The sequence below is a fragment of the Lepidochelys kempii genome, chromosome 1 (assembly GCF_965140265.1).
Source record: "Lepidochelys kempii isolate rLepKem1 chromosome 1, rLepKem1.hap2, whole genome shotgun sequence".
Taxonomy (NCBI): Eukaryota; Metazoa; Chordata; order Testudines; family Cheloniidae; genus Lepidochelys; species Lepidochelys kempii.
Window position 1 is genome coordinate 78,631,290 of NC_133256.1, and position 19,901 is coordinate 78,651,190.

Consider the following 19,901-nt stretch of genomic DNA (forward strand, 5'->3'; position numbering starts at 1 on the left):
TGAAGGAAGTAGTAGTTCGGGACTATTTAGAAAAACTGGACGTGCACAAGTCCATGGGGCCGGATGCACTGCATCTGAGAGTGCTAAAGGAGTTGGCAGATGTGATTGCAGAGCCATTGGCCATTATCTTTGAAAACTCATGGCGATCGGGGGAAGTCCCGGAAGACTGGAAAAAGGCTAATGTAGTGCCCATCTTTAAAAAAGGGAAGAAGGAGGATCCTGGGAACTACAGGCCGGTCAGCCTCACCTCAGTCCCCGGAAAAATCATGGAGCATGTCCTCAAGGAATCAATTCTGAAGCACTTAGAGGAGAGGAAAGCGATCAGGAACAGTCAGCATGGATTCACCAAGGGAAAATCTAATCCAATATAATCTAATTGCCTTCTATGATGAGATAACTGGTTCTGTGGGTGAAGGGAAAGCAGTGGATGTGTTATTCCTCGACTTTAGCAAAGCTTTTTACACGATCTTCCACAGTATTCTTGTCAGCAAGTTAAAGAAGTATGGGCTGGATGGATGCACTACAAGGTGGGTAGAAAGCTGGCTAGATTGTCGGGCTCAACGGGTAGTGATCAGTGGCTCCATGTCTAGTTGGCAGCTGGTATCTAGCGGAGTGCCCCAAGGGTCGGTCCTGGGGCCGGTTTTGTTCAATATCTTCATTAATAATCTGCAGGATGGTGTGGATTGCACCCTCAGCAAGTTTGCAGATGACACTAAACTGGGAGGAGTGGTAGATACGCTGGAGGGTAGGGATAGGATACAGAGGGCCCTAGACAAATTGGAGGATTGGGCCGAAAGAAATCTGATGAGGTTCAACAAGGACAAATGCAGAGTCCTGCACTTAGGACGGAAGAATCCCATGCACCGCTACAGACTAGGGACCGAATGGCTAGGCAGCAGTTCTGCAGAGAAGGACCTAGGGGTGACAGTGGACGAGAAGCGGGATATGAGTCAACAGTGTGCCCTTGTTGCCAAGAAGGCCAATGGCATTTTGGGGTGTATAAGTAGGGGCACTGCCAGCCGATTGAGAGACGTGATCGTTCCCCCCTATTTGACATTGGTGAGGCCTCATCTGGAGTACTGTGTCCAGTTTTGGGCCCCACGCTACAAGAAGGATGTGGAGAAATTGGAGAGAGTCCAGCGAAGGGCAACAAAAATGATTAGGGGTCTGGAACACATGACTTATGAGGAGAGGGTGAGAGAACTGGGATTGTTTAGTCTGCGGAAGAGAAGAATGAGGGGGGATTTGATAGCTGCTTTTAACTACCTGAAAGGTAGATCCAAAGAGGATGGATCTAGACTATTCTCGGTGATAGCAGATGACAGGACAAGGAGTAATGGTCTCAAGTTGCAGTGGGGGAGATTTAGGTTGGATATTAGGAAAACCTTTTCACTAGGAGGGAGGTGAGACACTGGAATGCATTACCTAGGGAGGTGATGGAATCCCCTTCCTTAGAAGTTTTTAAGGTCAGGCTTGACAAAGCCCTGGCTGGGATGATTTAGTTGGGATTGGTCCTGCTCTGGGCAGGAGGTTGGACTAGATGGCCTCCAGAGGTCCCTTCCAACTCTGTTATTCTGTGATTCTATGATTTTTCAACATGAATTGAAAACAAGTTGCTTCGAGAAGGGGTATTTTATAATTGCTTCTAAAGCTACGGGAATTCCTTCTCTACACTCCCTCTCCCCTGTCCCCACCCCAGTTCTTTTTGTTGTATCATAACATGTGCACTAGTAAAACTAAAACTGCAACTGTATGCTATGTAATATTAATTGCCCAGCCACACGCAGGCATGTGCGCTCTGCATTTTCAAACATAGGTAGGTAATATCTGACAGTATAAACTGTTAAACAGCCAAAAAGTAGAATCGCTAGAAAGGAAAGGGTTGAAGAATCCTGCAAACAGCTGAACTAAAAACATGGATGTTGCTGTGGCATCTGAATAATTTCCTCATTAAAAATGTTCAGCGTGCATTCTCATAGTAAAGATTCCATACATAAAGAGCTCAATTTGGAAGTCATGCAAATGCAAAGAGATCCCTAAAAATGTAACTGACTGAAGTAAAATAAAAAATTTAAAAAAATTCTGATATGTTGACTCTTTCTGCCTCCATAGAAAATAACAGTTTTGGATTTTGCTTATAATGGTCCTTTCTGTGTCTAGCAAGCACAAACAAGGCTTCTGGCAAGGTGAAGCATGTTTGTATGTGGTAGTCATTGCCTGCTAAAACATTTTCTCTGAAGCATGACTTAGAGCTCTGGTTAATATACAATACAGTATTCTACATTCTGTTTCTACTAGGCACTCTCTTCGCAGCTCAAGTCTAAATAAGGAATGATCATTCTCAGTAAAGCTGTTGAACAAATACTCTTTGATCCTTAATACTGAAATCTTTTGCATATATATAACCCAAAAAATGAAATTATAAATACAATGAAATGCATCAGGCATTTCTCAGTTTGTACTTTAACTTTTCAACAGCCAGAACATAAATGTGAAGATAGTTGCCTTGTAGAAACAGAATGTAGAATACTGTACATTAACCAGAGCTTTAAGACATGCTTTATAGGAAAATTTTCAAGTGTCTGTCTGAAGGATCAATAACCCATTTTCTCATTTTGGCAAAACTATATTATATTAAAGCACACCAGTATATCTGCTACCTCTTTGTTAGAGACTACATGCTAGACAGTACATGCTATGTTGAAAACTAGACAGCTTCTTGAGACAGCTGTTATGTACGACACACTTTGTAACTTACTGCTTATTTTCATTTAACTGCAAATACAAACTGTTCTTCACCTTATCTAAAGCTTACTTTCAAAATACATCTTTAAAGTACCCTCCCAAGATTGCTCTACCAAGAAATAAGATCATGTTGAATTACAATACTTACCTGAAATTTTTTGTACTTAAAATCACTTCATTACGACTGACCCAGGAGTAACTCTTTACTCTTGCTGTTCATGTCAAGATTTGCATTTTCTTCAATTTGCTTTCACTTCAACTTCTGCTTTTCTTTTCTTTGATGCAACTAACTAAATAGCAGTTGGGTAAACAGACAACCTGCTTCACTGTTTGAAAACTAAATGGACAAACAAATCCAGTACAAATGATCACATGGAATTTAAATTCTTTGACTTGGGCTGGCATAAGGTTAAGAAATAAAGTATTCCTCCCTCAGTTTAAATCTCTTTTGGTCATATTTGCTGTCAGTTATCTTTAATCTGAAAGATGATTTTTCTGCTGCTATTTTGTTCAGAGATTGCTCCTAAATCCTTTGCTTTTCTTAGTTGCTAGAGCACTAATAATTTATTGTTAGCAATAAAATATTTCAAAGATTTGGAAAGCATACTAACTCAATTACACACTGAACTCACTGGTAGCCAGTCAAAACACAACAGGTAAAACAGCATGCTGCAGCTGGGACACAATTTAAACTGGTGAGCTCTAAACTGGAATTAACTTCTTTCCTTGTTGCAAAGTCCATGTAATTATTCGTGTCTTGCACAGAAAAAATAAGAATCCATGTCAATAGTCTAGCCATCAGGAGCAACCCTACAACAACCAAAGATTCCTGAGATGAAGGAAACAAGATTTAAACGAAAAACTGGATTTTGCTTTCAAGCTTCAAAAGGGTTATTTTAAACAGTCAATTAAAAACACCCTCACCCCCACCCTGTTAACACCTAAAAATGGTCTTAAACAAAAAGAGCTCGGAGTACAAATTCCACCCTAAACTTGCACTTGGGCAGAAAGCAGTTTACCACTGCAAGCAAAATCTTTCCATATTGAATTCTGAGAGGTTCCGAGCACTAGCAACATCCATTGACTAAGGCAGAGTTGAGGGTGTTCGTTATCACTCAGGAATCGTCTCTGTGAAGTTACGATACCTGTTAATGGACAAACCCTGTTAACAATGGGGAAAGTCTGAAGAGCCTTACTCAGTCTTCTAATGAAACCAAGTCTGAAGTCTGACAGAATAAGACTTGGATAAGGACCAAAGGATTTGTCCTAATGATGGCATTTTAATAGAGTACTTCCAATGACATAGCACATTTTATTCTAAAAGGGCCAGATTTTTAATGGTATTCAGGTGCCTAGTGAGATTTTCAAAAAAAAGTGTTGGGGTGGGGTTCGGCACCAAGGTGCTTTTGAAAAATCTCACAAGGCACTTAAATACTTTTTAAAATCTGGCCCGAAGTGCTTAACACACGCTAACGTTTTTTCATAAAAGCCAGTAATTATCACCAAGATACTTTCACAAAGAACACATATTGTCCAGCTAAAATGAGATAGGTTTGTTGTGGGAAACAGACATTAGGTCTCTAATACCTCAGTATATTTTTTTTTAAATTGGCTATGAGTATTGCAATGAAGATGTGGAAAACAAAATACTCAGAGGATCACATTTGTGTATCTTTAATTCTCACTTTGGTACCACCTAAAATAGCTGCACAGTTTAAGCAGGGCTGCTTTTTACTCAACAGCTGTACAGTTTAACTGGTATTTATTGTATCTGAATAAACCCATCCAACTACTATAAATCAAACATAGCTGTTAAAATTAGCTCTGTGAAAAGTAAGCTGACACACACTCCTGCTGCCCATTAAGAGTTGCAGTAGAACTGCCAGTAGCATGAGCACCCCCCCCCCCCGCAAGCTACATATAAGTTACATGACACCTCAAATTGCACAAGGGGAAGACAAACAAGAATTTCCCTAGTAACATATACATTAACCACTAGGTGTTGTGAACAAGCCTTCAAAGGTTCGAAAACCTGTATCAGAGGATACTGCATTTTCTTAATATGGAAAAAGGTGGTGTGAGCCAAGATATACATGAAAAACTCCTACTGATCTCTGCAAGGATCTCTCTTACTACAACAGCCAGGTTTGTGAAAAGATACAAGTGGTTTGAAGTTATAATTAAGGGCCTTAGAAGTTAAAACAAAAATCTACAGCTTTTTGCCTTTCAAAGAACTGTTGTATTACACAACCTGTTTTTTCGTTTTTTTTTTTTTTTTTTTTTTAATATAAAGTTTCCAGACATCCCAGGAAAGGGAAAAAAACAAAAAAAAAGCAGACTTTTGCTACGTGAACCTATCAAGACAGAAAGTTGTCAGCAAAAAAACATATATCAATCAAACCACAAGAAAGATGTGAACTTCCTCTTTCATGCCTCAACCTGATGGCATGTTATGATAGTTTCACAGTAATGTGAATCAGAGAAAATCTAATCTAGGAAGAGAACATCATTTGGATGATGCACTTAATTCTCTTTAAACCAAGCCAAATTATATGGATTTGAATGTTTGGGTGACTGCTGTTTATTACATAGCTACTTTATCATCACTCAGTTTTAACTGCCTAAAGACTGTGATATCTCATCTTCACAAACATACACTCTGGATCAAAAAAGGAGAGGAACAGAAAGAACAGGATGTGAAATGTTTTGCAGAGCTCAAAGTAATGCAGATGAAACACCATCAGTACAGAATTTTCTAATAAAACCTCTGCATTTTTCCCTACTGTCTATTTATATTGACAGACAGACAAGATACTCTGAAACCAGGGTTTAACAGCCGTGTTAGTCTGTATTCGCAAAAAGAAAAGGAGTACTTGTGGCACCTTAGAGACTAACCAATTTATTTGAGCATAAGCTTTCGTGAGCACGAAAGCTTATGCTCAAATAAAAATTGGTTAGTCTCTAAGGTGCCACAAGTACTCCTTTTCTTTTTGAGATAAACCCTGTTGCTAGGATTAACCACTAATTTTCATTTAAAAACGCCACACTACAGTGCACAAGATCCTTATCTAATGTATTATTCAAAAAGTGGTGTTTTACAAAAACAGATTTTGAGACAGAGGGCCACATTCTGATCTATTACACTAGTGTAAATCTGAAACAACTTCATTGACTTCAATGGAGATTTTTACACTGGCATTATTGAGATTAGACTCTGGCCCACAACATAACAGAAAAATAAAAAACTGACTTCTGGTAATGACCATATCTCACTCTGTGTGGAATTAACATTCACCCTTCCCCAACTGCCGGAAACACAGGTGCTTATCCTTAGTAAGCCTGGGGCAGGCCTGCATTATGTTTATAGACAGAAAGGCAGGGCCATTTAAATATAAAGTGATAATCAAATACTTCCACTTTGTGCTAGAATTGTGGGATTTATGGAGACTCCTCAGCATTAACCGAATGTAGATGACTGTTGACACCTATTGTCTAACAAAGTTATAACTCCCAAATCAATCTACTGCAGTGAAATAGAAGTAGGATTCTGAGTCTTATGAGAAGAGGGCACTTCCTTCACCTTTAATTAACCCGATCGGAAAAAACTCTATGCTAGAATAAAGGACGGTAAAATGATGGCATTGTAGTCAGTATTGTGAAGCTTCACTCAGGATCAGGGCCTCTCTATGTCGGAACTGGATAGATATGCAACTAGATAGTGTCCCTGCCCCCCCCCCCCCAGTTTATAACCTAATTTAAATGAGTAAGCAAGTGGGAATATGATTTCCTTTAGACACCCCAAAAACTTTAAAAGCAACTTCCCCTTACGTATCACATGACTGGACATTTATGCATAAACATTCTGTCTGCAGACAGACAGATTTCAGATCAGGATTTGACAATAAACCATCTAAGACAACAACTGACAGACATTGGTGCCCGTGCAGCGGAGGAAGGTGGGGGATGGACAGTCAAGATAGCCCCTGTCATGGCCCCAACAGGAGAATGGTTTCTTCCCCACATCAAGGGGAATCAGCAGTTATTGCAACAGTCTGCAGGGTGACAGAAGAAAAGCCAGTAAGTAGTGGAGTGCACAAAAGGCCGATTGGAAGACGGACTGGGAGAAGAAAGGGAGTCTGTTTTTAAAAAGCAGCTGCAAAAATCATGAAATCAGAGTGCGAGACCAATATCTCAATCACTACAGCTCTGATTCAGGAAAACACTTAAGAATTTTTTCAATGCTCTCCTGAATCAGGGCCTATGTTTGCAAGCTTGAGGTTTTGTTTGTTTGGTCTATCTAGGTGCTTATGTGGCCTTCCCACAGCATCCTCTTTTTGCCTCTTTTAGACTGTAAACCCTTCAGGGCCATGATACGGTTGTGAAGCACCTAGCAGTGAGGGATTTGATTAATTACTGAATGAAACACTGTAAACAACAAGGTACCCCCTTTTCTACCACACGTATCAAGGCTGCACGTTAGCAAGGGACTAGCATATTACGCACGTTTTGTGGTTCTCTCCCCTCATTTTAAAAGCTTTACAGAATGATTCATGCTGGTGGTTAGCCAAACAATGACACTTTCCATGCTGTCCCACAAAACACAGAAAGGAGAAATTAATTGGTGAAATGCTCACAAAAAGCCTCATGTACTGGTATTACAAATCAACGCAGTAGTTTTGCAGCACTGTGACAACTGTAACTATGTGTGGTTACACCCTGGAATCGGATGTGCCTTGTTACTTTTAATGAGCATTTCTACAGTCAGTTCATCAATTCAGATCAACTATTGAGAAAACCTGTTAGCACAAGCGACATGTTTCAAAACACCAAAATGCCATTTAATTGACAACTCCATGTCATAAGCCAGCTGCACTGAAGAACGCGCTGCACTGCAGGCATAAGACAGTCCTCTCACCTCTTGGAAACGTCATTTTCAGACTGCTGGAGCAGCCTGCCTGAGCTCTGGTAAAAGCTTTTCAGGAAAGAGGGGGCAGAGAAGGAAGAGGGAAGTCCACTCTCACTACGATATCGTCGTCGGGCTACAGGCACAGGACTGAGTGCAGGCAAGAAGACAAAATGTAGCAAATGTGTTTAAGTGTGCTGGTTACACAGTTAAAATACCTACAACTGTTCTAAATATTGCGCCAGCTGCGGCCTTGACTTACATTGACTGTGTCCCCAACAAAGTCAATAGAATTGTACAGGATATAAATTGGGGCAAAAAATGGTTTAATAAATCAAATTATTGCATTATGATGAAATTAGAGACACCAGAATGAAACTAAAGTATAGGCAGCTAAGAAAACCTCTTATTTCTTTAGTTTTAGTTAATTTCAACAAGACAGAGAAATACCCAGTGTTTGTAATGCACTTCAGTGGTTCCACATTTATAGCAAAACTTACTTTGATAAATAAAAAATACCAAAAAGATTAGAGTGGGAATGAACTAGGAAAGTGAACACATTATAGAGAAGTTTAAGAAGAATATTTTCTCAGTACATTTAAAGGTGAAAACTTTTTCAGAAAATTCAAGTGCAAGGTTATTGTAGAAATTGCCACTGAATTACTCAACACCAATTTCAAAAATTTTGGAAAATTCAAATCGTACATATATGTTACAAAGAAGTCAAATCACATAACGTTTCAATAATTAAGGAAAAAATAAAAACCTATTTGAAGACATATTAGAATCATTTCAGTTGCTTTGATATAAATATTTCATTCTGTGACAGAAAGGAAGAACAACCTAAGATCAAGTTGTTGTGAAGCTGTTGTTTTGACTGGAAGCTTGCTGATCATGCAACTTAAATCAGTGACTTCTTGAAGACTATTGCAAAGCAGTGAAGTCAGCAAGTCTTTAAATACTAATTGCTAAGGTTTCCTGTCTGCACACACCATCTTGGTCAGTGAAAAAAAAAATACTAAACTTATCTGCCAAACACAGGAACAACAACATTCTGATGAACTCATTTCAAAGCTTTTTTCTTATCCTCTCCCGCACCTCTATATGAAACAGAATCAACTTCATAAGTAAGAGAGTCACTTGTGGTATTAACCTCATCATTTTAATAAGCATATTGAATGGAAAAAAGAATTGCTACCATTTCAGCCAACATGATTTTTAAAAATATATTTCTAAAAATGTAAACGTGTAAAATGTAGAGGCCACCTCAGTAGTTTGGGAAAAGAATGTTACCAGGTAAGAGGAATCAGAGTCTAGGGCAGTGGTGGGTAACATGTGGCCCATCAGGGTATAGAATCATAGAATCATAGAATATCAGGGTTGGAAGGGACCCCAGAAGGTCATCTAGTCCAACCCCCTGCTCAAAGCAGGACCAATTCCCAGTTAAATCATCCCAGCCAGGGCTTTGTCAAGCCTGACCTTAAAAACCTCTAAGGAAGGAGATTCTACCACCTCCCTAGGTAACGCATTCCAGTGTTTCACCACCCTCTTAGTGAAAAAGTTTTTCCTAATATCCAATCTAAACCTCCCCCACTGCAACTTGAGACCATTACTCCTCGTTCTGTCATCTGCTACCATTGAGAACAGTCTAGAGCCATCCTCTTTGGAACCCCCTTTCAGGTAGTTGAAAGCAGCTATCAAATCCCCCCTCATTCTTCTCTTCTGCAGGCTAAACAATCCCAGCTCCCTCAGCCTCTCCTCATAACTCATGTGTTCCAGTCCCCTAATCATTTTTGTTGCCCTTCGCTGGACTCTCTCCAATTTATCCACATCCTTCTTGAAGTGTGGGGCCCAAAACTGGACACAGTACTCCAGATGAGGCCTCACCAATGTCGAATAGAGGGGAACGATCACGTCCCTCGATCTGCTCGCTATGCCCCTACTTATACATCCCAAAATGCCATTGGCCTTCTTGGCAACAAGGGCACACTGCTGACTCATATCCAGCTTCTCGTCCACTGTCACCCCTAGGTCCTTTTCTGCAGAACTGCTGCCTAGCCATTCGGTCCCTAGTCTGTAGCTGTGCATTGGGTTCTTCCGTCCTAAGTGCAGGACCCTGCACTTATCCTTATTGAACCTCATCAGATTCCTTTTGGCCCAATCCTCCAATTTGTCTAGGTCCTTCTGTATCCTATCCCTCCCCTCCAGCGTATCTACCACTCCTCCCAGTTTAGTATCATCCGCAAATTTGCTGAGAGTGCAATCCACACCATCCTCCAGATCATTTATGAAGATATTGAATAAAACCGGCCCCAGGACCGACCCCTGGGGCACTCCACTTGATACCGGCTGCCAACTAGACATGGAGCCATTGATCACTACCCGTTGAGCCCGACAATTTAGCCAGCTTTCTACCCACCTTATAGTGCATTCATCCAGCCCATACTTCCTTAACTTGCTGACAAGAATACTATGGGAGACCGTGTCAAAAGCTTTGCTAAAGTCAAGAAAAAATACATCCACTGCTTTCCCTTCATCCACAGAACCAGTAATCTCATCATAAAAGGCGATTAGATTAGTCAGGCATGACCTTCCCTTGGTGAATCCATGCTGGCTGTTCCTGATCACGGGAAGTGGCGCGGGCCACAGGGACATGCTGGCTGCCATTTCCCACAGCTCCCATGGGCTGGGAATGGTGAACCACAGGCACTGGGAGCTGTGGACGGCCATGAAAATGTAAACAAACTGTCTGGCAGCCCTCCAGTGGATTACCTTGATGGGCTGCATGTGGCCCACGGGCCGCAGGTTGCCCACCACTGGTCTAAGGTCTGAGCAAGCAAAGAAAGACTAAGTGATGTTGCGCTTGTATGCTCACTACTGGACATGGGGAGAGTAAAGGAATACCCAAGAAGAACTGAAAAAGAATCGTGGTGGCTCCTTCTGACCAAAATGAAGGAGCCATGATTGTCTCCAATGGGAGCAGCCTCCCAAGGTCTCCAGAATAAAAGGAAAAAAGAGTTTAAAAGGGAGATGTTTGGGAAAGGGCACTATGGAACCTACACATGCTATCCCCTCAAAAGAGTTAAATATAGCTGAGGAGTCTCACAATGTGGTCGTACTGAATTCCTACAAACTTTTCCTCAGGAGGTTTAACTGACCTGGTGGGAGACAATGGGAGGCACTAGAGCCTTGCCTACATTAGAGCTCCTGCCGTGTAGCCACCTGTGAAGCTGAACTGATGGGAATTTCCCACCCCCTAAAATTCTCTAAAGCAGACAGCCAAAAAGGTTAAGTGGTTTGCCCAAGGCCGCTGAGATGAGAACTAGCTCTTTGGTCAGTTAATTATTGCCTGTGTATCAACTGGGGTACAGCAACAAGTACTTTAGCTGTGGAGAAATTTTCTGAATACAATTATTTAGAAATCTAAACATTCGCACAAGCAGCCTATGTGAACATTAACAACTGTGGCTTAAATGCATGGATAGGCCTTATTTATATTATTCATTTCATTCTATTTTTCCTGATCAGGAGAGCTCTGAAAACTCACCTGCTCTGCTCTATAGAATTCTGTCTCAGAAGTGGAGACTTAACACTCTGGGACCTCCCGTCCTGGAAAGTAATCCTCTTCTTGACACTGGACGTTGGATGGCTGAAAGTATGTGCACGCCTTCTAAACTGAGGAGAATCAGAGTCCTCTTCGGGAAATGGCTGCCAGACCGAGGACACGGGGGAAGCTGGAGGAGTGGCTGGAGGAGAATCCCCGGGTGAACAGTCCTGAAAGGAAATCAGATAGGAGTGACACTTTCCCCCCTGCACTGTACAACTGGTAACATAACTGAACAAATCCTACAGCTCATCAAGGGTCTGGAAGGACTAAAGCCTCTCCCCTTCTTGGTCACGGCCTATTGTATGCTAATTATCAGCTGCGCAACCAACACCAGACATCCTTTGATAATTAGCTCTGAAATAGCAATGTCCTTTTTAAAGCAACAAAGAGGGTGTACACAAAGCATTCATAATAGATCAGAAGCTCCTCTCTTGAACACCCTTTGGCTACTAACAATTGCAACTGCTAGACTTCTAGCTCTTTCATGAAAAAGAAAGTATCACGGCCAAAGCTGGTTTATACTAGCTTCCTCGACATAACATGAACATATTTCCTGTACTGTCAAAGCAATATCCTGGAAAAAAGATTATTACTACACAGCCAGATTCCGAGTAACAGCAGCAGGAAAATCAAATAATAAAAGCTGTTATGGATCCTCCTTCTCCTGGGAAAAACTATCATTCATTCAAATGTTGTGTGAGGTAAAAGGAAAAAGACATTAAAAACAGGAAATAAAATGAAAGTGAACAAAACTGGCATTACACATGGGGTTTTCAACTACTTAAAAAAAGATTCAAGCCTCTCTTTTATTCAGTAACAAATGTTTTGTGTTTCAACATCTTTATGTACATTCTTTTTTTAACAATGGCGACTGTTAGCTAGTTTTGCATTCACCATTTTAACGTGGTAAAAGCAGCTTTTTTTACTTGAAAAAAAGTAATACTTTTTTTTTAAATTGTGTTTTCTTTTTAGTTTAAACATCCCTCTGAAAAGTTATGAAGCAGAAACAGACTATAAATTCCCTGGATTAGTTTGCTCACAAAAGCAAGTTACGTGAAGTTTAAAAAATAAACAGCCAGCATAAATGAAAAACAGCAAGATTTTCTTTAAGTTTGAGCTTTAACAATAATGTGGTTTAGAAAACTGAAATAAAATACATACAATGGCCAAGGAGGATTTTCCTCCACTGTAGATGTATCTTACTTGAACTTTGCAAAATACATACGTTCTTTATGTGGCCACCTTGAAATCAAAGAAGGAGAGTTGCTGTGTTACTATGCTTCAGCATTAACCACAGCACATTCCAGTTTTACTTAATTTTGTTACATACCTTGTCAGAAGTAAGACTGCTGCACCGTTCAAAGCTGTCCATGCTGCCCAGACGGCCTCGCATTCTGCTAGCTCCCTGCAGGAATGAGAGTGTTCCATTTTATCCCGAGTTTTGTTCTTCACAGTAAGATTAAATAAATTGTTTAAGAGAAGACTGGAAAAAATAGCAGTGATCCTGCAGGTGAACAGTGAGGTGCTATAAAGTGCTATATAAAAAAAGTCCACATAATAATTGCATGTATTATGTATCTTTATCTAATTCAATCTATCCTTTGATTTCAGAGCACTAAATTCACTCACTAATTTTTTTAATTAGCATGCTTTGCAATGGGTTCAAATATTAAATAAAGTTATTTGCAAGGAAAAAACATATGAAATTTTATCTTAAATTTTGATGGCGTTTATGGATTATAAAATAGAAGCTATAAATGTTTGGGATTTTTATACACGTGCATTACATATATTTTTTACATTCCAATCCAGCATGGTTGCAGCCAGAGTATGCCTCAAATGTACAGTCTATCGTATGTTTACATCTGTGTAGTACAGTTCCATCATCTCAGAGTTATACAGTGAGATTTACAGTCCATTAAGCCCTCTCTCCATTATGGAAAGTCATCACTGGTCTCTTTTTCTGCAGTGAAGAATGGAAAGATTTTGAAGCGTAAAAATCTGTTGCAAGTAAAAAGAATTGCCTGCTTCCACGTCAAGGTTTTTGACAAGGAAAAATAGGCTACCTCTTGGCAGAGGCAAGAAAGAATTTCTACATTAAAAATGCCATCCCCTGAAGGGAAAAATACAACAAACTCTAGGAAGAGGCCCTGATCGCAATAAGGACCAAACAGGGATATGCTCCACATAGGGACATACCTATGCCTCATCTTCCTGAAGGCAGTAGGTTTAGTGATTAGCAACTTAGTTTAAACATGCAAAGTCACAAAGAGTTGTTCTGAAATCTAAATACATGACCTACTGCAATCAAAAACAGAATTACCACAAGAGAGATACAATTTTTTTTAATTGGATTCCTGTCCATTCAAACCCACAGAATCTCTCTCATAATCATTAAGACGTTTCTAGGACCTGTCTCCTGCCCTCATGTCTTTCTGAAAGAATCTTTTCCTATTTGACAAAACATTCTATATATTCCTCAAATTTATCAGACTTCATTTGTTCCCCATCCGCCCAGAACCTTTAACAGAGGTAGATTCTTCTCTTACAGGGCTTCCTCTCCCATTCCCAGTCCAACAACCCTCTGGAACAAACAGACTGCACCGAATTCCCTGACTCTTCAAATCCTGTTTTGAGAATGATACATTTATTCGAGTGGATTTGGAGTCACAAACCAACAAATTCTACTGTGGGTCTCCCACTTTTCCCTGGGGGTAAGGGATTCCATCCTACACTTGTGTAAGGTACCTTTCTTTTCTTCTACAAGCCATTTACAGTTGGTGTTAGCATGATCTATTGCAGAACAGATTCATAGAACTGTAAGGCTGGAAGGGACCTCCAGGGGTTATGTAGTTTATCTCCCCACTACAAGGAAGACCAAACATATCTAGATCATCCCTGACAGGTGTTTATCTAATCTGTTCTTAAAAACTACCAATGATGTGGATTTCACAATCTCTTTAGGTAATCTGTTCCAGCGCTTATTACATAGTTAGAAGTTTTTCTTTAATATCTAACCTAAGTCTCCCTTGCTGCAAACTACGTCTATTACTTTTTGTCCCACCTTCAGTGAACAATTGATCACTGTCCTCTTTATAACATCACCTTCTACTTCTTTGAAAACTTATGTCCCACCTCAGCCTTCTCATCTCTAGACTAAACATGCCCAAGTATTCCAGACTTTCCCCTAAGACAGGTTTTCTAATCCTCTTATTTTTTGTTTCTCTCCTCTGGACTCTCTCCAATTTGTCCACATCTTTCTTAAAGTGTCATGCCCAAGACCAGACTCAGTCCTCCAGATGAGGCCTCACCTGTGCCAAGTAGAGCAAAACAGTTACCTACTATGTCTTACATCACACTCCTGTTAATACACCCAGAATGACACTGGCATTTTTTGCAACAGTGTCACACTACTGATGATCCTCTATGACCCTCACATTCTTTTCTGCAGTTCTGCTATCTATCCAGTTATAACACGACCGTATTTACTGAGAATAGTCAGTGAACACTGCAAGCCTTTGGGTGAAATATGCTATCAGAGTACATGATGTTACATTGTTTTATTATCTGACGGGAATGGATATCCCCCAGCTCCTGAAGCATGCTACTTTGATACTTAAATCAGACACGCAACAGCAGACCCATTTGCTTTCTCCCAGGCTACTTTTCACACTTTGGAGAAGCACCTCATAAATATCCAAAAAACTAACTCGCTATCCTTCTTCAAAACACTCCTTTTTCTGTGATGGCTACAAAAGTGTAACAGTGATTAGGCTGCTGGTTGCTGAGACCACAGCCTATCATGCTGACCAATGTTGTCTCATTGGGGTTTTTTTGTACTGCTCCATCTGATCTGACTATATTGGTCTATTATCTCATCTTATACTGAGATTGTAAGATCTTTGGGACTGTCTTTTTGTTCTGACTGTATAGCACCTAGAACAATGGGTCCTGGTCATTGACAGGGCCCATAGGTGCTACAGTAATGCAATTATAAATAAATATTTTATAGAAATTCTTGATAGACTTAAGGCACAGTAGCTCCTCTTGCTGTACTCACAGCCATAGGTAATGTTTTATAATGTCAACAATGTTAAGAATTGCTTCAGGTTACTTTTTCCTGCCAGAGCTTTAGTCCTGAAAACCACTAACAGTGCCAGGGATGCGCACACGACCTCCTAAAGCCTGTTCCCAACAGAAAGGAATGCTGGCCCTGAAGCATCTCTCTTCAGTGGCATATCACATAACAGAGATATGAATAATTACAGTGAATTAACACATTATTTTAGTTTAAGGAAGGGTCAGGTTATGCTTTTGACATTCAAAAAAAAATATGGCTACTATAAATATTACATTTTTGAGCTGGAGAAAAACCTTTGTTTTCTTAGTCTGGTATGTGCACTAGGAACAAAATTCACAAACTGTATTTATGAGGTTTGAGGTCAAGCACAGGTTACATTTATTTTTCAGGGATACACAGCTATGAAGCCACAGCTTGTTTTCAGTGCAGCCCTGACAAATTTCAGAAATTTCAGCAAAGTAAGCAAATGAGAAAGAGCCATACATTTGAGGTTTTTATTTTTAATAAAACAAATAGACTTCTCATTTAGGGTTAGACTGTAAACCCTTTGCTGACATTAGTGAGCACTTACTCAAGTAATGACAGGTTTCAGAGTAGCAGCCATGTTAGTCTGTATCCACAAAAAGAAAAGGAGTACTTGTGGCACCTTAGAGACTAACCAATTTGAGCATAAACTTTCGTGGGCTACAGCTCACTTCATGGGATGCATCCGATGAAGTGAGCTGTAGCTCACGAAAGCTTATGCTCAAATAAATTGGTTAGTCTCTAAGGTGCCACAAGTCCTCCTTTTCTTCTTACTCAAGTAGTGCCATTGATGCCAATGGGACTATCTGGGCAAGTAGCTGTTCATGATCCTGTCCTTACTGTATTGCTTGAGTGTTTTATAAGTATGTATTTCTTAATCCATTATGACGGAGGCTTTATAATAAATACATCTTTCAAAAAAAATTAAAAATGGACAAACATGAAAACTTTGCACGTACAATCAGAGGACAAAGAAGGATTTTACATTCCATGGATTTCTTGGTCTTTCTTCTTTCATGATCTACTAATCAAATATGTGAACAGATTTTCTCAGACTACGAACATAACTTTCTGAATAGAAACTTTTAATTTGTTTTTGTGACAATTTAGGCAATTATCCTGTATTATCCTAGAAAAGCCTTACTGAATTAGGTTTAGTATTTTTGGAGTTCATTGCATTAAAAATGAAAATGTTTGTGTTTTGCTGTGGGATTGTATGGAACTGCTTTAGCAAGAAGACAGGATTAATGTAATCTGCGGGAGACATGAGGAACTTCAAAGGAGTTTTGGTGACAACTTGTGTAAAGTAGATTTCCTAGGAAATACCTGGAGGTGAGGGGGTGAATCCATCCTTTTGAAGGTATGCTCTGGGGAGAGAACGCAATTCTTTGCTAATTACTTTCTCCTGGAAACTCCAGATCAAAGACCCCTGAACTGTACGAAGGGTGGACTAAACATGTCATGAAGGTGCTTGTTCTGAGCTGAAGCTATGATGAATGTGAAACCACATGGCAACTCCTTAGGTGGGGTTTTGAAGGATTGCTCTTGCCAGAGCCCATATTAGGGTTGTGTTTATCTCATGCAAGCTTATTAGCATGCATGTAGGTTCTTTTATTGCTTTTAATGTGTTTTCTCTGTATCGCTTTTACCTTAAAAATAAAATAGGCTTGCATAGGAAGTGCTGTGTGGTAACTTATTAACTGTTGGCAATCATTCTGTTATTAGTGAACAGAAGGCAAGAGAAGCTTGCTTAAGGCAGCCTGTCTTTTGCTGAGAATAACACAGTGGAGGCAGGAAACTGTTCAGCCTGGAGATACTCCAGTCAGAAGGGAGCGAGAGAGAGAGCGAGAGAGAGAGACAGACAGACATCTGCACCCAAGACAGCTGACAGCTTGGGGAGCCGGAAGCCTATGAGCAGGTGTTCTTGCTGTACCATACAGGGGGGAAAAAAAACAGGTGCAGTTGATCTGAACTATGACAAAAACAATGAGGAGACTAACACGGCTACCTCTCTGATACTTGAACTAGGACGGTCCTCTTTCCTGGTTATAAAACTACATAAATCTTTTGATTACTAAAACTTTAAAATAAAGAGGACAAGTGATGTCATCAGTATTTACATCATGGTACAGTTAAATGACTTGGACCATTATTAGGGCCACATTGTGCAAGACACTGTAGAAAAACAGAGAAATACATTTCCTGCCTCAGAGAGCTTGCAATCCAATATGAAACGAGCAGCAGCCTTTTAAAAGGTAGATGGCAAAAAAGACAAAGATAAGTTACAATGTATTATTTTTTATAATTTGTATTACAGTAGTGCTTAAAGGCCCAGTCCTGGATCAGGGCCCTGTTGTGCCAGGCACTGTACATACACAACAACAAGTCCCTGTCCCAAATCTAATTAGATGAAATGGCCATGTCAATCTTGTAAGATACTACTTTTCCAATTCTTGCATTAATGAAGCCATTACTGGAAGTGCAAGGCCCTGTTGTCCAATTTCTAGTTTTTTTGCAAGATGCTTTGTGACATACTGATCGTTTTTAATCTATTGCAGATACATTTTTGGCACCTAAAATTAGCAGTTTTATTTGGTCATGTAATATACTCATCATATCAGAGGATAAATGGACAAGACTGTATATTATTATTATATACACACACACTATATATATATATACACACACACACACACACACACTGCAAGGCACTGCCTTATGTCACAATGACCCTGGTCAGAAGAGAGACATACCATATTCTAAATGGTGAAATAAGCCATCATGGAGAAAAATGATCTTACTTACGGAGCAATTCTTAAGAGTGGTTTCTGTATCTTTAGTAGACCAATTAGAAAACAGCCGACTCACCCGTAGTACCAGTTTAGTGGAAACAATTTCTAGCATTGTGAGCTACAAAATGTTAATGTGCCCACATACCTGACTGAGTTATGCAGTAAAGACTTTGTTTCATAATATTTATTGGGTCATTCCTAGATTCACATTCCATCTCCAGGACATGTCTGTTCAATAACAGCATCCCCTAGTGAAGCACTGAACTATCAGAGCCAGAATACTCCCCCTCCCGAGTATTATGGGCATTAAACAAAAATAAAAGATTCAAAGCACAAGGCATTGTTGTCGCTGTCACTATCTGATGATATTTCTAACTGCTAGTTTCTAATTTCTAAATTACCCAGATCTTCCAAGGGTCATTCCCCCATACTTGGGTCATGACGTCTAGGGTGTTACAATTGCTACTTAACTTTCCAAATGTCGTCAGATTAATCTGATCCAAGAATTAATGATAGGTGTGGCCCCAATTCAGCAAGGGTCTTAACCCCATGTCTAACTTTAAACACAAGGACTACAATGGGATGACTCCTATGCTTGAAGTTAAGGGCTTAAGTACCTTGCTGAACTGATACCTAAGTTTCTCCCATTTGTAGTTCAATAACTTCTGATGGCCCAGGCAACATATTTAGGCATATCATCATCAGCACAACAGTTACACCTCACTATCACAGTCCATCAGGATTTATAGCTCTCAGTCCAATAACTCACAGACCTCCCTCATTCCTCTTTACACCTCTTCTCTCTGCTCCTAGCCTGCCTGCCATCATTCAGTTACAGCACTTTTAGCAGTTTGAGCTTAAATAGGATTTTAGAACACCACACTGTGGGGGAAAAGGGAGCTGAAGGGAGAGGACAGAAAATACTACCATGCTATACCTTTTAGAATTATTCAACTTTTCCAATTGTTACTTTGTTTTAATTACAAATTGCACCTTGGCTAACATTGATGATGAAATGAGATGCCATTCATCATTATCTGTGTACCCCTTATTGCACATAATATAGCCATGACCTTAATATTTCACAATTTTTGCTACTGGTCGCTTAGGTAATTGTGGGACAGGGAAGATTACAGGCTTAATGGAGGCAATTAACCTGTGACGGTGAGATTGCTGACATATGGGGGCAATGGTTGGGCTAATGAGGTAATTAGCTCAACAAGGGATGATATATATTTGGCAGGAATAGGAAGTTATGGGTGGCTGAGAGAGTGAGCTGTGTGCACTAGATACACCTGGGTAGAAGGTTCCTCCCAATACCTGCCTGTACTATGCTCTGCGAAGCTGGGAATCTAAAGATTAAAGCTATACATGGGGAAAAGAAATGGCCTGTGTGCATGTTGTGAGTAAGAGACAACCCAAATGGGCCGGGCTGTGCGGCACACCAGCTAGCTGAGGGAGCGCCCTCTGACACGGGCTTCATGGAGCTAGAAGCAATAGTGTTCAAGTATTTCACGAGGGAGAAGAGTTACAACAGACTAAACGTGATGCCGTTTTTTCACTGCTCTTTCAGAAGGGACTGACCGTGTTTACTTAATGAATGTTGTCACAGTTCAGGGCAACTGCACCTGTATTTCCCTTCAGTGGTCCAGCAAGGGCAACCACTCCCAGGCTTCCTGCTCCCCAGCTGTTGCCTTTCTTGGGTGGAGATCTGCATCTCACTCCTTTCTGACTGGAGTGTTTCCAAGC

General features: G+C 40.2%; 1 protein-coding gene across 9 annotated transcripts in view; it reads right to left on the reverse strand.

Annotated features, from left to right (window-relative positions):
- TBC1D4 (TBC1 domain family member 4) overlaps window positions 1-19,901 on the reverse strand; it is a 159,225-nt gene that overhangs the window by 30,454 nt on the left and 108,870 nt on the right. For 7 of the 9 annotated variants that reach the window (XM_073346866.1, XM_073346876.1, XM_073346848.1 and 4 more), the window contains 3 exons: window positions 12,586-12,660; window positions 11,196-11,422; window positions 7,661-7,798 (listed from right to left, as the gene is read on the reverse strand). In XM_073346866.1, the coding sequence (XP_073202967.1) occupies window positions 7,661-7,798; window positions 11,196-11,422; window positions 12,586-12,660 (440 nt within the window). Of the gene's footprint in view, window positions 1-2,893; window positions 3,725-7,660; window positions 7,799-11,195; window positions 11,423-12,585; window positions 12,661-19,901 lie in introns of those variants that run through there. The other 2 variants (XM_073346857.1, XM_073346909.1) reach the window with 2 other exon arrangements.